General features: G+C 42.9%; 1 protein-coding gene across 1 annotated transcript; it reads right to left on the reverse strand.

Moving 5' to 3' along the window:
- Positions 1 to 235: 235 nt before the first annotated feature.
- Positions 236 to 16,271, reverse strand: PRPF3 (pre-mRNA processing factor 3). Its single transcript, XM_069950100.1, has 16 exons — positions 16,154 to 16,271; positions 11,292 to 11,470; positions 9,142 to 9,272; positions 8,768 to 8,911; positions 8,061 to 8,141; positions 7,155 to 7,375; positions 6,632 to 6,938; positions 6,209 to 6,375; positions 6,045 to 6,127; positions 5,269 to 5,412; positions 3,746 to 3,845; positions 3,333 to 3,446; positions 2,642 to 2,760; positions 1,501 to 1,584; positions 1,058 to 1,119; positions 236 to 607 (listed from the first exon to the last, which is right to left on the reverse strand). Exons 2-16 carry the CDS (start codon positions 11,434 to 11,436, stop codon positions 461 to 463), a joined length of 2,049 nt encoding a protein of 682 aa, XP_069806201.1. The 5' UTR covers positions 11,437 to 11,470; positions 16,154 to 16,271; the 3' UTR covers positions 236 to 460.
- Between the last annotated feature and the right edge of the window lie 904 nt (positions 16,272 to 17,175).

The raw sequence follows: 17,175 nt of genomic DNA on the forward strand, positions 1-17,175 counted from the left end.
AGATGCTGAGAATGTCTCCCAGGCAGGCTGGAAAACTTTTGGGCAGAGAACGGTTATACAAGGCATCACTCATGTCATTAGAAAAGATTCTCACAGTACATTTGCTTTCAGAAAAAAAAAACATCATAACCATTGAACTGGTGATAAAGGTTTGTAGGACAAACTCTGTGACCACTGTGGCTGCTGGAAAAGCCACAGAGTATTTTGTTGTTTTTTTTTTGGGGGGGGGGGGGGGGGGGGGGGCGGTATGCAGCAGTATTTAGAAGAAAACTTTTCATTTTTCAGTAATCCGGATGTCGAGTGTTATTTGCTTGTGTCAATGTCCAGTGATGGGGAAGCTGGATGCACCTCAGGAGGGTGTACGGAGGTGGGATATTGTCCACAGTCTGAGGTCCCGGCTCACTTTTTGGGAAGTACAACACCTTGGTGAATATCTGTGGCATAAAACCCAAAATGAAGCTCAGTCTGCAGTTTCCAAAACTGATTGACTCAGTGCCAGGTCCCAGTACTGCTCAGCCCCATGCTTCTTAAAATGTTCCCGGGCCATGTTCTCTGTGGGACACTGTTTGAATTTTATATCCCCGAAACTGCGTTCTTTGGCCGTTCCCTGAAAACGACCAAGCATTATTATAAGGGAGTGTAAATAATAAAAACAGAAAACAACCATACAAATCTACACTCGATAAAAATTCATAAAAATTAAACCTTTTCACACATCACAGAGAAATGTCAAATGTTTTCACTAGTTGGGGTCATGTGCAGAGACCCCTTCTGACCGCTAGAACGAGTGGGATTTGGGGGGTGGGGCTCAAGTAAGCACTTCTTCCTCCTTGCTGCATAACACTTGCTCCATAGACATTGAATAGAATCCATCTGCAGTGAGAATAGACCCCCCCCCCTTCCTCTCCTAGCAGTCAGTGAGGTTCTCAGCCCCACACCTTGACCCACTCTCTCTGAACAACTGACGGACGCAGGTGTTCAATTAACTATTGAGAACTTTCTGGAAAACCTCTTTACAGTGATTAGGTAAGAATATAGACAGTAATCCCGGACTCACCTCCCACACTAAAGAGCACTTATTGGACTTTTTTACAGTTTCCTCATCGGACTCATCATCATCTGTAAGAAAAAAAAGAAATGTGTTCTACATCGTATGAAAATAACTCCATCAAACTATCCACTGTGTTATGTTTAGTGCAGGACCTCAGTAAGCAGAGGATGGCACATACACCAAGCATAACATTAGCAGTTGTATAAGGTGAAATAATATTCACAACAATATGGCGGCTACAGTTGTAGTCTACAGAGAGTAATGCCAGGAACCTATAAGGTAGGGCGAGCATATAATGGCAATACCTTACCTACGTGCAGTGCTGTACACACACACAGCACAATTCACCAATACTCTCCATTATTTGACTTTAATATATACTTTGCCCCCTAATTCTTTCACAAGTCCTTCTACATAAGCCAATATGGACAGAACCAGTGCACACTCACCATCTGCCTTAGGATTTGATGTCTGCTCGTCCCATTTTATCCGGCTCATCATAAGACGTTTAAATTTCTTCTGCGCTTTCGGCCCTTTAAAATACAATGCACAGCTACAATGATGATATCAGTCTCTTGTTGTAGTGACAGAGAGCAGGCTAAAAGGGGTTTTATGATTGTATAGGATAGGCGGCCCACCACAGATCACATACTGATGCCTAAATAATGTGATCAGAGTTTAATAGTTAAAAAAATATAAAATTCTTCCATGTCATAGCAACATGTCAGAAGATTTAACTGGTGGGGTCTGGGCGACGTTTTCAATCTATATGCCACAGGCTTTGCCTGGTTGTGACTGTAGGCTCAAAGAATTAAGTTGTCCTACTAGATTAGAAAACATGGTTGATGTCTTCCATAAACAGTGCCACAACTGTCCATCAGTCGAGTTCGGTATCACAGCCAAGTTATACTAAAGTGAATAGAACTCAGCTGCAATATGGACAGCTCGGGGGAGATTTATGAAAGGATGTAAATATAAACCAGGTGTAAACTGCCCACAGCAACCAATCACAGCTCCTCTTATATTTTACCAGAGCTAAAAGCTGAGCTGTGATTGGTTGCTGTGGCCAGTTTACACCAGGTGTATATTTACACCCTTTCATAAATCTCCCCCCTCATGTACAGGGTTATGATTGTTTTGGAAGAGAATGGCTGTGTTTCTCTACTCCAGTACAACTCTGACAAACTTTGACCATGTGAAGGTAAGCAGGGGATTTGTAGTTCAGAAAATAAGGTCACATTTTAAAAGTGGGAGACTTTCACTTTAAAAAAAATCTATGCGCTATGGGGAAGATTTATCAAACATGGTGTAAAGTGAAACTGGCTCAGTTGCTCCTAGCAACCAATCAGATTCCACCTTTCATTCCTCACAGACTCTTTGGGAAATGAAAGGTGGAATCTGATTGGTTGCTAGGGGCAATTGAGCCAGTTTCACTTTACACCATGTTTGATAAATTTCCCCCTATACTTACGAAAGGCTTCTAGAACAATCTACACCATGAAATGCAGATGTACACTAAACAAACAGAAGTTTTCCAGTTATTAAGATTATATCAACCAGAAGACATGAAGTGTTCATGGTAGCACTTACCTCCTTCCACTACAACCACATTAACATCTCTGTGTAATACAACAACTCCTGTCAGGTACAACTGGTTGGCATTGGCTTCAATCTTGAATTTTTTGGATGGATTAGTTAAATTCCGAATACTGAAGCAAAAATGTGAAAAAAGAAAAATTAACACAGGCAATTTACTTAAAGGGAACCCGTCACCTGGGACGCGGGTGCAGAGCCTGCCCGACCCCCCGGTGCAGCCCCGGATACTTACCCTTTCCTGCAAGTCCCGCTCCTGGACCCGGTCCCTGCACGAAGATATCCCCGTCGGAAGCCCAGCACGTGCTCAGCTGAGATGAGTCCGATGCCCATAGAGAATGACAGCACCATTCATTTTCTATGAGCATCGGACTCATCTCTGGTAATTTGCATACAGGGTGCTCAACTTCGGGCGCCGAGATCTGTCCTGGGACCGGGACCAGGAGCGGGACTTGCAGGAAAGGGTAAGTATCCGGGGGTGCACCGGGGGAGGGCGGGCTCTGCGCCCGAGTCCTGGGTGACAGGATCCCTGTAAAGGGGATCAGTCACAATGGATTTGAGGGATGGGCATCTATATATTCCAATAATAATCTGGACATTGGTAGCCCTAATGGGAATATGGCAATATGGCAAAACTGAAATGGTATCACTAGGTAGAGCCACCAGAAAACTAGCAACAAAACATTACCTATAAACAGCTACATGGACACCTTGCGTGATATCTTCCTTTAATTTTTTTACTTTCTTCTCCTTCCTCTGCTCCGCTGTTAGTTTCCTGGCTGCATTAGCCTCTTCATGAGCCCTGTAGAGATATAAGAAATGTACATGAGACCTGCAACATTTACCAACTTCTCTAACAATATCAGAAGCCATTAATAAAATGTTCTCATCCAACAACCTGTATCCAAACATTAGTAATGGTTCTAGTACCCAGCTACTATACTGTACAGCACTGAAGGTCACACTGCTGACCCATGAATGCTTTATGGCAGCCTGTAATCCAGTTAGGAGGGGATCTGGACCTATTTGCATCATTTTATTGATACATTCTTGTATCTATACATACATACTGCACAAACAATGGTTCTGCCTTGTACTTACTTCTGGCGTTTAGCCATCTGTGCCCGGACATGGGCCTCTACTTTTGTAGGGTCCTGTATTGCCTCCGTGCCCAAAACACGCATTAAATTGGATATTCGCACTAAGAATAGAAAAAAAATAAGTTTAGAAGATTAAAAAAGATTTCTGTAAATTATATCTTAAGCTTGGAATAAAGCGTGACATGTGCCACAACCAATAGTGTGATACAATCAGTGTGATTTCATAGCAGATATGTACATAACAAGCCACACCGGTAGTACAGTCACCCTGACATCCTCAATGACAACTCGGCATATTCCTGCATCTCATGCTCCTATAATTCTGCACACCTAGGCAAATTTACCTTAAAGTGACATTGTCACCCCCTTTTTGCATTTTGACTGCTCTCCACAGGTGTAAAGGGTAAATGTTACAGCTTTCATTCCTTTATTTTATATTATTCGTCATGGTGCTTGTTCTGGTAAAAAGTGTTTTTTATTAACTGTGGATTGGTATGTAGGCGGGGCTTCACAGGGTAAGCGCCACTTAGCCCCGCCCCAACCTGTGACGTCATCGCCGTATAAGTCACGCCCCCTCAGCAGCCATTGGAAGGGTCAGCCTAAAGATCTAGATTGACCCACACCAATAACCGCTAAGGGGGCGGGGCCTATACAGCGATTACATCATGGATGGAGGCGGGGTGATGTGGCACATTATAGACTAAGCCAAGCCCTTTGGCGCAGTAACAAGCGGATAAAAGTACACTTTTCACAAGAACAAGCACCAAGATTAATGGAGACAGCTAAATTAGTCATTTAAATGTTAAGGCTGGGTTCACACTACGTATATTTCAGTCAGTATTGTGGTCCTCATATTGCAACCAAAACCAGGAGTGGATTAAAAACACAGAAAGGATCTGTTCACACAATGTTGAAATTGAGTGGATGGCCGCCATATAACAGTAAGTAACTGCCATTATTTCAATACAACAGCCGTTGTTCTAAAATAACAGCAAATATTTGCCATTAAATGGCGGCCATCCACTCAATTTCAACATTGTGTGAACAGATCCTTTCTGTGTTTTTAATCCACTCCTGGTTTTGGTTGCAATATGAGGACCACAATACTGACTGAAATATACGTAGTGTGAACCCTGCCTAAATGTGTCACTTTAAGGGTACGTTCACACGTACAGAATCTGCAGCAGATCTGCAGTAGATTTGATGGCGCAGATTCAATGCAAAGTAACTCTGGGCCATCAAATCTGCTGCAGATCCTGTACGTGTGAACGCACCCTAATAAATCAAGAAAAGCCGAATGATAAACCTACAGGAGCTTTAACAGAGGCCACAGTGCTTGTCACAGAGGTTTGAGGCTGAATATATTTTCAACTACTCTGTTTGCTTGTAGAATGGATGGGTTCTTATAAGGATCCATAAGTCGATGCGTTGTAGAGACCAAAACAGACATCAGCCAGAACAAAATAGCAAATATGAAAATATATCACAGGAAAAACATGTAACTTATACTACACATAAACCTACCTTTGGGTTCAGGTGGAGGCATAAGACCTAATCGTACTTTCTCCTGCAATTCCTTCTGTGCTTCCCTCCTTGTCTGACGGCGAAGTTTTTTCTGTTCTTTTTTGGTGAGATAAATCCCAAGCGTCACTGGGGCATCCTTGTCAACTGAATAAACAGAAACAAAGGAAAATTAACATAAAGTCCTAAATTCATGAAGAAAAAAACAAACATAAAACAGCTTATTTTTTCTGCAGCAAACCTAAAGGTTTATTCTGGTACCCCAATATAACAGTAGGGGCCTGCCCTCCAGCACTATCATGACTGAGGGAGCTCTGGTAAGTGCCTTGTTATCTTTACTGCAGATTTGCTCCATTGTTCAATGAGCCAGACACTGTCCAGTCTGATGCTACTGACCCAATCGAATATCAAAGTCCCAGAAAGCAATTTTCAGTAATAACTGGGACATGCAGATCAGCTGCCATAACAGGTAAAAATTGTAACCAGCCATAAACCCATCCAGTAAATAGGATGGATCCAGAGTGCAGGTTGCCGATTCTCAGCATGACATCTCCAGCCAGTTATGTATATACCTGTGTGGTAGGATATATAGCGAGACATGCAGTAGCCGCCTTGGCAAACAAGTGCTGCTTCATTGCAGAACTAACTAAAATTTAGTTGACATTTTTCAAACTACACTAGAAAAGTGCACTGCACTCTGGTTCCTGTGGGTAAAGATTTCGATGACTAATCTACATATGTGCTAGTACAAGACGACAAAAACTGCACTATTCATGTACCTGGAGGGCTAAGTTGGGCGGGATGCTCTACAAGATTTGTAATTCCATGGAATTCTTCCCGAACGGCTAAGGCTTCTGGTTTCCTGAATGTAAAATATTATTCAATGTTATTGGAACGGCCAAGGAAAACACATTACTGTAGAATTAGAGTGAACCATACTCACAGATCAATCCCATTGGGAAGAATGAACGAGTCCCACCACTCAATGTCTGGTATCTCGCCTTCCTTGATCTCTTTTTTGGGGGCAATGAGTGCCAGTCGGGTGGTTGTCTGGATACCAGTTTTCTTTGCAGCTTGGGATATTTCAGCTTGTAGTTTCTCTAACTGAGCCTATTTGTAATACAATTAACATAATTATTATAACAATTTTTTTTATTAATTTCGAAATTACACAAGAAACACTCGAGTGAGTGTGCAAGGCAACATTAGCAAACTAAATATAAAACCAAACACCAATACTGATTAATTATATGTACAGGAAGATTATATAAAATATTCTGACGAAGTCACAATGAGCATTATTATTAAAAGAAATTGCCACATGGCCTGACCCCTCACCCAAAGAAAGAAAATTAAGAAAAAGCACCTTTGTCCTTAATCTCTGGGCAATTTTCTCAAATTTCCCTTTATCGTGGAACTTGAAGGAACGCTTTGTACGTTGTGCAGAGGGAATAGAGACACGAGGGTCAAAGAAAGTGTTAGATTCCAAATCTTCTGACGGTTTTTCCTTAAGCTGTTGCTTGAATTGCTCCCTCTTTACAGCTCGGATATTGGCTTTCAGTGTTGGCATGCGATGGGTAAGCTCAACCTCTTTCCCTGTAGCGTCTACGGTGCGACCCTGGTCATCCAGGATAAGAGGAGTTGGTTTTGATTGATCCTTTAACTCAACTTTCCTGAAAAGAAGGAACAATGGCCATTAGGAACTGACCTGACAAACTTTCCTAATCATACAAAACACTTAACATGAGATTTCCTACTGCTTCTTGATGTCCGAAATAAATCACAACAACAAATCAATGATAATGCCCACACAAGTACAAAGAAGAAAAATCAGATAAAATTTTTAGACCAGGACTAGAAAAGTTGGGTCAATATTGGCTTGTACTCACGGAGGGGCGATTCCCATAGCATGAAGGTTGGCCAAGCCAACCATGTTAGTGGCTCCAATGAGACCGGGCTTCAGGGCGAGCTGTGCTTGAATCCTTGCTTGAAGTTCGGCTGCTTTTCTGGCTTTTTCAATGGCATCGTTCATAAAAGTGGCAGCTTGGGAAGGCTGGATTGTGTTCCCAATGGCCGAACGGTCAGCTTGTGCGGAGGAAGCTTTATTAGGCTGGATGGAAAGAGACAGACAACTAATGACTTCTACTGGCAGGATGTGTGTGGAGCCTGGTGCTTATAATAGTCAATGACTATCTTTCCTATACTGTCAACAGAAATTATAAAAAAAATATTTATTTAGCTATAAAGTGGCCACTAAGTGTGGTATTACACTACACTAGAGATGAGTGCAACTCGAGCATTATCGATTCGGATCGCTTAGCATTTGAATACTGATGGCTGGCAAAGTTGGACGCATGAATCTAACCGATTGCTGAACAATCCATCTTGAGCATGCTCGAGTCATAGGGATAAGATCACATTTAGCATATTAGTTGCAGACTTTATGCTGTAGTTAACTATACTAGAGGAAGAAATCAGTATAAATAACTGAAAGCAGCACAGAATCTGCAGCATATACGCCATGTGTGTACATACCTTAATGGTCGTCTGTGTCTGACAGAGCGGAAGGAAGACCCTTTAAGCAGAGGCTCTCCCACTCTGGTTTACATAGTAGTGTCCCACAAAGGGGATTTACACATCCATATACCCAACACTTTCTTTTCGGGACACTACTTCAACCATGCACAAACCCCCTGCTGACAGGAATCTATAGGTATACCCATCCATATGAAAAGCCAGAAGATGCTAGCGACAGCACTAGTATTGATAACAATGATAGGTGTTATATACTGTACCATTGCAGGAGGACTGACAAAACTCAGCTGTTTCTTCCTCTCCTCTATCTGACGGGTGGCGGCTTCCATCATCTGCTTAATCTGTAACACAGACATTACATGTTACTTTTGGGTTCACATTGCTTTGCATTGTGCAAAGAAAGCATTTGAAATACAAATTCAATTAAGTATCTCAATAGGAGTTGAATGACTTGCCTGCAAAGCCATGTGCCCCCTCCCAATAGCTGTCTTGATGAACGGCAATGCCGCAACAATTTTAAGCATCTGGTGTTTGTTTGGTATATTTTCAAGGTGCTCCTGCTGCATTAGGACAACCTACCTTTTCAGTTCTGTCGTCTAAGCGTTCAGACCCAGACCGATCAGGAGAGTCAGGAAAAGTCTGTGCACAGCGTATTCCCCTACCGGCTCTGGGTCATGTGATAGGTCTGACTCAAAGCGTAGAGCTATGAGCCTGTTTTTACTGACAAAGACCTGGGAACAGACAGCTTGGTCTTCGCCCCACTCATTTTCGTTCAGACCCTGACTGATCAAGTTTTTTAGCATGTCTCTCTGACAGGTCAAATGTTTTTTGAAATGACAGTGACACTTAAAAGTAAATGGTATAGCGGTTTTGCCATTACAGACACTTATCCCTAATTTACAGGGTAAGGGTATAAGTATCCAAAGTATCCAAATGCAAATGATTACATAACAAATCCCCACCTTACCTGCAGCTTGGTGAGCATTCCTGGGCTCTCAGATGGGGGGCCAGGGATCACTTCCGGTTCCTCAACTTCTTCAAAGCGTGGGACTCGTTTTTTCTTTGAATTAGAAGAATCCTTTGCAAGATCTGGATCATCTCCGAACACTTCCTATTAAGAAAAAGAAATGGGTCAGAGCGCATACATTCAGCAAGTGGGATAAAGGCAAACAGTCACTGCTAGGCTTCTTTCTAAGCACTTCATTATAAAGACAACCCATGTCCACATTTTAGATGGTATCCAAAACTCCATGAAGCAGAAGAACCACTACTGCCTCTTCATATTAGACCTAGCGGTAAATGTTTTCAACAATATAGAGTTCCATCAGTATTACCACTCACCTTAATTTCTCGCTTCCTGCTTTTGTCACTGCTGGATCTGGAATGACGGGAACCCCGACTTTCCCTGACAGCATCATAAAGCTTGTCAACAAAACGCAGCGTGGAGTCATCTAGAAATGGCTTCAGGTGATCTAACGTAAAACAGCAACAAAACACATAAATCAAATGGCTTTTATTGAGATTTCTATTTACAACACGTAAACCTTTCCCATGGAAATCAGCCAGGACCACCAAATAACATCCTCAGCAGATCAACCTTTGCCTAGCTTATTTGTAAAGGGAAAAAGCCAGTGGGAGTTCCTGCTGGGCTCATCTCAGAAGTAAAACCGAAAAAAGAGAACAGATGCTGATTTTTCAAAGCAAAAAACTTTTATATCTTTATTGAATATATATTAAAACAATTTATAAAAAAGAGAGACAAACCAAACATTAAAAAGAACGGTGACTATCCTGGAGGTGTTTCTATTGTTACCAAATCACATATGTTGGAATCCCTGACCAACAACCTACATCACAACACGAGGGATATATTCTAAATATCATACAGTAGGACACTGAATAAATTTATTAAAGATAAAGTACTAGTGCATTCAATTCATCAAGTTGACCTACACCCAGTTAGTGAATCTCCTATCCACCCTTCATCTACTATAATTGCCCCACCACATCTAGAGATCCAGCCAGTCAGATACCTTTTGCAGTAAAATATAGTGTGTATCCTCCAGGACGCCACCACCCCGACGCGCGTTTCATTGCCTTCGTCCGGGGGTAATGACGTCCCATCCGATAAGGGTATAAATAGTATCATCGCACCAATCACTCTCCATTATTACTTACTCAACACCTGTGGCTGAAGTAGCAGTACAACGACTGTTTGCAATAGACCTAAATTGATTAGCACGTATATATTATACAGGAACATAGGCATTGCATATAGACAAAACCGTGAACTTTTCATCTCAGAAGTAAGAAGAGTGATGTGCAGCAGACCAGGAGCTGCAGGGGGTTAAGGAGCCAAAATGGTTTATTTTAAAATTACATCTACAAACCATATCCCTTCTGGACATATATAAGCAGATGAATCTAGTTTAAGGGTAGCTTCACATGTACCGCATTGCAGCGCATTTTCTGCTGCAGATCCACAGCAGATTTGATGAGGTGTGAAGCTACCTTTAGGGTGCCTTCACACCTACCGTATCGCAGCAGAAAATCCGCTGCGGATTCGCAGCAGATTTAACTAAATGAATGAACACAGCATTAAATACGCACTGTCAAATCCGCTGCGGATCCGCAGCAGATTTGTAAGTGCGATTTGATGCTGTGTTCATTCATTAAGTTAAATCTGCTGCGGATCCGCAGCAGATTTTCTGCTGCGATACGGTAGGTGTGAAGGCACCCTTAAGGTTTTATAGTGTGTCAAACTGTGGCCCTTTAGATGTTAAAAACACCCAACTTCCATCATGCCTGAACAGGTAAAGCTTTGACCGGCATGATGGGAATTGTAGTTTTTCAGCTGGAGGGCAACATGTTTGACATCTATATTACAGAAGAAATGAAGCCTATATAGAAATAAAAGCATGATGCAGAAGCAATAACGTTGTGGGGCTGCTTTGGCACATATTGATTGGTGGCGTTTGGGTGCTGAGAGACTCACTGTTGTGTACAGATAGTTTTCCAACAGCACAGACAGGTTTCCAGTGACAGGTGACACCAGTATATAGAAAAAAAGAGGTGCACACAATAGCTGTTGGTCAAATCTCAGTGGCCCCTCTCTGTAGAATGGCCTCTATGAAGGTCAAGAGCATGCCCTGTAGTCTTTCTCTCTCAATTGAATGGGATAAGTTCTGTCTATTGTGTCCTATAGTCCACAGGGTTTGCTATAAAGCATGTCTCTAAATGCTGTTAAAATAATTCAGGCAGTCTCACAGACACCATTACAATATAAAAAAAATTACAAACAGAAAATAGAAATATATTAGGGAAAAAAAACATTTCAGGGGATGTCAAGCTTGTAAGCAGCATTACAAATCCATGCGTCGTGAAATCTATACTAAATATTCAAGGGTGCCAATAATGTTAACCACAACTCTACTAGAAGATATTACATGTGAGGAACAGAACTACACATGTGTCATGGCAGGAGCTCTTACCTGCAGCCTTCTTCTTGTCCATGCCCTTGCCGACACAGTTCAGGGCAGCGGTAACTACGGTGGGCTCGGAGAAGCCCAGCACGCCTTTTACAGTTTTCTCTATCCATGGCTTTAAGTCATCGAGCTCCCGCCTTGAAAGAGACATATTCACACGGAGAAGGATGCCCCTTATACCACAGCTGGAACATAAACAGATAGGATTTATATTAGTTGTGTATGGTCCAGTATTGTCCCCATTTTAGGAATTCTGGCTAAGCCAGGACATATACCTCCAATACATAACAGGCAAGGATCTGAATAGTGGGGCATGCACAGCATTCCATGAATTGCTACCGACACTGGCACATGGCCAGTGCTCCATTCATTCCCTATGGATGTGTTGAGCGAACCTGTTGTAATGTTCAGGTTTGGCAATGTTATCTGAACTCAAGTGCTCAGCATGTGATTCCCCCCGGCTGTTAAGCATGGAGGTCCTATTGAGAAAGAAAGGAGCGCTGGCCGTGCATTCAAAGGACTCGGCATCAGTGGGGGTCCCAGCACCTGGAAACTCATCAATCTGCTACTTATCATGAATTCTATGTTCACAGGCAGTTCTTGCAATCCTGGCTCCCATCATTGAGTGATGTCAGGAGTACAACCTGAACATGCTGATCGCATCCAGTGGGATGCGACAAACGACCGCATTAACAGACCATATAGACTAAAACAGATGACTTTATTGGCAGCAAAGCGTTTTAGCCCCCAAATGCAGAGGGTATTTTACATCTTTAAAATGCTTGAAAAAGGCCCAGAAGTTTGTTTGTTCTCCCTGGTCCCGGTAGAACACTTTGGCTGCTGATGTCTTATTCCCAAAACCTACAAGGTGAGTGAATCTATGCATATAATTCATTCACCCCCAGTGATATTGGATATATTATACTAGGAAGCGCCCTTCGCTTATCTCTTTCCCCAGAAGTACAACCTGTGACCTCTGCTGCAGCAGTCACATGATGTCCAATACAGAAGAAAAACTGGGGTACCAAGTGGGGCATAAACAGTAACACTTTAAAGTGGTACTCTATCACTTAAAAACTTTGTATATAGTGCTGTCCTTATATAAAACATAACATGCATCTTATACTTAACTCTGCACACTCCCCTGGTAACTCTGGGTCCCTCGCTGACCACTTTCCCCACAAACTTGTGTTGGCACTGACAGCTTGCTCAGCCAATCACTGACTCAGATGGGACAGTGCTGTGAGCAAACCATCACTGCCGACACAAGTTAGTCTCTGAAGTGGATGTGGCTGTGCCTCTATTTCAGAGACAAATTAGAGTCGGCAGTGACAGCAGGAGAACTGGAGACACTGCAGGGGGAGGTAAGAATAAGATGTTTCATAGTGTTCTATATAACTGCAGCATTATTTAAAAAGCTTTTGAGCGCTGGAGTATTCCTATGATCACCTAACTGAACAACATAAATTAAAAATGTTTCCCATGCTGAAATGATTGATGAGCTATCCCTAGCTGTTTGGCACGGCCACTGGGTGGGGCTGGAAGCAGTTGGCGCTGTTTACAGCAGCTCAACTAAACAGATGTAGTATGCTGGTGCCACCAGTACACAATGTACAAGGCCTTCTGCTTCCTGCTTTTTCACTGTCTAAGACAGCATCATAGCTCTGGCAAACAGCTGATGTTGGCGCCCCACCAGTCTGACAGTGATAACTCAAGTTGCAGATAGGTCATCAATAAATTATAGCCTTAAAGTGACTGTACCACCAGGCCCAGGCTGAAGCACTGGAGGCGGGCCGACCCACCCTTAGTGGGAGGAACCCCTAGCTCCTCTGTGATAGGGTTCCATTGGTTCTAATAGAGTTACATCATGGAGGGTCTGGGGTTTCCGCCCACTAAGGGTGAGTCGGCCCGCCTCCAGTGCTTCAGCCTGGGCCTGGTGGTACACTCACTTTAACCCCTTAAAGACAGAGCCAATTTCGTCCAATTTTTTCTCCTTGTGCATAAAAGGCCATAGCACTTGCATTTTTCCACCTAGAAACCCACATGAGCCCTTATTTTTTGTGTCACTAATTGTACTTTGCAATGACAGGCTGAATTTTTTCATAAAAAACACTGCAAAACCAGAAAAAAAATAAATGTGTGGTGAAAAAAAAAACCAACGCATTTTGTTTATTTGGGGGGTATTTGTTTTTATGCCATTCGCCCTGGGGTAAAACTGACTTGTTATATATGTTCCACAAGTCGTTATGATTACAATTATATATAACATGTATAACTTTTCTTTTATCTGATGGCCAGTAAAAAATTCAAACCATTGTTAACAAATATACGTTCCTTAGAATCCACCATTCCCAGGCTTATAGCGCTTTTATCCTTTGGTCTATGGGGCTGTGTCAGGTGTCAGTTTTTGTGCCATGATGTTTACTTTCTATCGGTACCTTGGTTGTGCATATACGCCTTTTTAATCGCTTTTTATTACAATTTTTCTGGATTTGATGAGACCAAAAATGCGCAATTTTCCACTTTGGGATTATTTTACACCTTCACCGTTTAACGTGCGAGATCGGTAATGTGATTAATTAATAGTTTGGGCGATTACGCACGTGGCGATAGCAAACATGTTTATTTATTTACTTTTATTTATAAAATGGGAAAAGGGGGGCGATTTAAACTTTTATTAGGGGAGGGGATTTTTTTTCATTAATAATAACACTTTTTTTTTTTTTTTTTTTAAACACATATACTAGAAGCCCCATGGGGTTAGGGTTATTCCCCCCTGGGGTTAGGGTTATTCCCTCCTGGGCCCCCCTCTGAAGACCCTGAAGCGACCAGAGGGTGTAAATATACGCCCTGTGTCATTAAAGGGTCAAAGTGTCACTGTTAAAAAATTTTTTTTGCAGAAATCAATAGTACAGGCGATTTTAAGAAACTTTGTGATTGGGTTTATTAGGCGAAAAATGCATTTTTATAATGAAAAAGCAGTTTGAAGCTCTCCCTCCTGTCTTCATTGTTCTCTATGGAGAGGGGAGAGATGAGGCACCAAAACAGGACAACAAAGAGTTTATTTACAGCTACATCACCAGACTCTCTCCTCTGACATTAGCACTGACCTCTCTGACCTCTGAATAGCACTTTCAGCAGCTCCCTGCTTTGTAATCGTTTATGTGCTCTTTGCTGCCAACTAACCTCCCTCCTCCCCTATCCATAGCACAGACAGGATCTGACTGATGTAAAACAATCGAGATTCCTTGATTCTGAGCAGTGGATGACAAAAAGGAGAGGAGGGGGGGGGGGGGCCTGGGAAAAGCCTTTATAAATGCAGATAATGCCATATTTGCCTAATAAACCCAATTACAAAGTTTCTTAAAATCGCCTGGACTATTGATTTCTACAAAAAAGTCTTTAAAGAGTTCCTGTCGTTAAAAGTTATCAGCCTTAAAGTGACTGTACCACCAGGCCCAGGCTGAAGCACTGGAGGCGGGCCGACCCACCCCCAGTGGCAAGAAACTCCAGCCCCTCCAGAACGTGACTCCATTAGAATCAATGGAACCCTATCATAGAGGGGCTAGGGTTTCCTCCCACTAAGGGTGGGTCGGCCCTCCTCCAGTGCTTCAGCCTGGGCCTGGTGGTACAGTCACTTTAAAGAACTATCAGCAGGTTAGATTCGTCCATATATGCCCCTACTGCACAGGAGACGCTGAGGAGGAAGGTATGTCTCTTTCCCCAGTTACGGTGCATTTAGTCGTGTGCTTCACAGTCCGGTGACACCATTAGGAGCATTGCCCGCCCCCATAGCAGCAATCCACCTTCAGCCCAGTGCTCCTATGGGTGGGTTCACACTGAGGAATCCACATGGAGCAGTTCCCGTTGATTCTGTCGCTCACGCTCATTTCCCATCCCATAGACTACTTTTTATGATTGGGCAAATCTGCATATGCACAGAATGGAGTCTATGGCACTGACGGAAATGCACGAGGCTGTGAGCAGTAGCGAGCGACGGAATCTGCATGAACTTCTCAGCACAGATTCCTCAGTGTGAACCCACCCTAACAGTCTCAGTACCGGAATGGCGCTGGGGAGGGAGGTGAGAGACGTACCTTCCTCCTCCTCCTCTGCAATAGGGACGTCAGCATGAAATCTACTGCAGATCCTGTACAAGTGAAGGAACCCTTAACGTGACTTTCTAGTACTTGCTCTGCCAGACCTGGTTTGGCTGATAATACAGACCACATATCAGGGCATTTATAAGGCTATGTGCACACTACGGAACTGAGCGAAGAATTTTAAGCAAAGTCTGGGCAGCAGGTTATATATATATATATATATATATATATATATATATAGGCATTATGCGCATTTAGTAGTAACTTGTCTGTTCCCGCACAACTTTAAAACTTCTGCCACCACTAAATCACATGACCGTGCCAACCAATCAGGGCCTCCCGCAATAATACACCATGACCAGCTGCGTCACATCACCGCATAGTCTGTACACAGGAATGATGGGGAATCAATGGTGCCACAATGCTCAGGCCCCAAGAAATGTGCTCATTTTAAACAAATAAAACTTTATTGATACAGTAATTTAAAGACGTACTGAAAGAATTCTCTGCACGGTGTTTTACTCATCTCTCAGCTGTGCCCATTACTGCCCAAACTTTACCAGAGCAGCCGAAGTTCCTCCCAACAGTAACACACCACGTCCAGGTCCCTGACACCCAACGCTGTAGCCACACACTGCGGCTATGAGACGAGTTACGTTACCCTGGGCAACCTGTACGCCAGCCCGGGGATTGTGCGGCCTAGCGCCTCCACCGGATACCCGTTACTCAGCAGCACCCCCTAGTGTCCACCAGTCTATAACTCACCTGCTCGCCGGGTGTGACTTCCTTCCTCTTTAGCTGTGATTACAGCACCGGGACTAACGGAGACTAAACGTCAGACCGGAACCGGAAGTGGAGTGAGCATGCAGCCTGGCGCACTCGCACTGACCCGCATCACGTGGTGAGCGCCGCAAAGGATGACGGTAGCCGGTTTGGACGCGCGGCTCCTGAATAACTTTATTAACAGCTGTCTCATCGGACATAAGGGAGACAAGGAGGCCACGTGACCGAAATAGTCACCTCTTTATTATAATGTTTTTTTAAATGTTTATTTTTAATACATAGTTTTCCAAGAGTATCTTTAAAAAAAATAAATAAAAGTATTTTTGTTATTACTATTTTGGTGCAATTCTATGGGCAATCATACCAAATACTTATTGTTATGTTTTACTACTTTTCAGTGTAATTGTAATTTCAAACACAGAGACATGTCCTACGTTTTCTTCGGTTGAGGTCTGAGTGCTGAGACCCCTGTCAAACAAATGTCTATGGCGCCCATATTATGTGAGCGGGAGACAGCAGAGAGAAAGGGCTCTCAGCCGCTTGTTTCCCTCCGCAGGATCTACCGATCATTAAAGGTATCAGTACCCAGATCCAAAACACTGAAGACTTTTCGCGATGACATGGAAAAAGTTTTTTGTAAAAACAGAATTACATCAAAAATAAAAACCTCCTTAGCCCAAGTATTAGAGACTCGAGTGCCAGAAGTGACCTCCCTTATATTGCCAAGTGATGAACGTGTACATAGAAACATGGTGGGATTTGCAGTGTAGATTTTGTTGCATCCGTAGTAAAATTACAGTGCAGTACAATACAAGTAGATGATGTAAAATGCTTTTCACGTGTAGTGAAAGTCGTCAGTGTGGAAAAACAGGCTATAAGTTTTCTTGCACACACAGAGGTGCAGAAAATAGGATGGGATGTGACTATTCTATGTGACAGAGGGAAGCTAAGGCCCCTTTAACACATCAGTATTATACTGTCCGCAATTACAGATCAGTAATTGC

This window comes from Dendropsophus ebraccatus, chromosome 13, assembly GCF_027789765.1.
Source record: "Dendropsophus ebraccatus isolate aDenEbr1 chromosome 13, aDenEbr1.pat, whole genome shotgun sequence".
NCBI classification, from domain to species: Eukaryota; Metazoa; Chordata; class Amphibia; order Anura; family Hylidae; genus Dendropsophus; species Dendropsophus ebraccatus.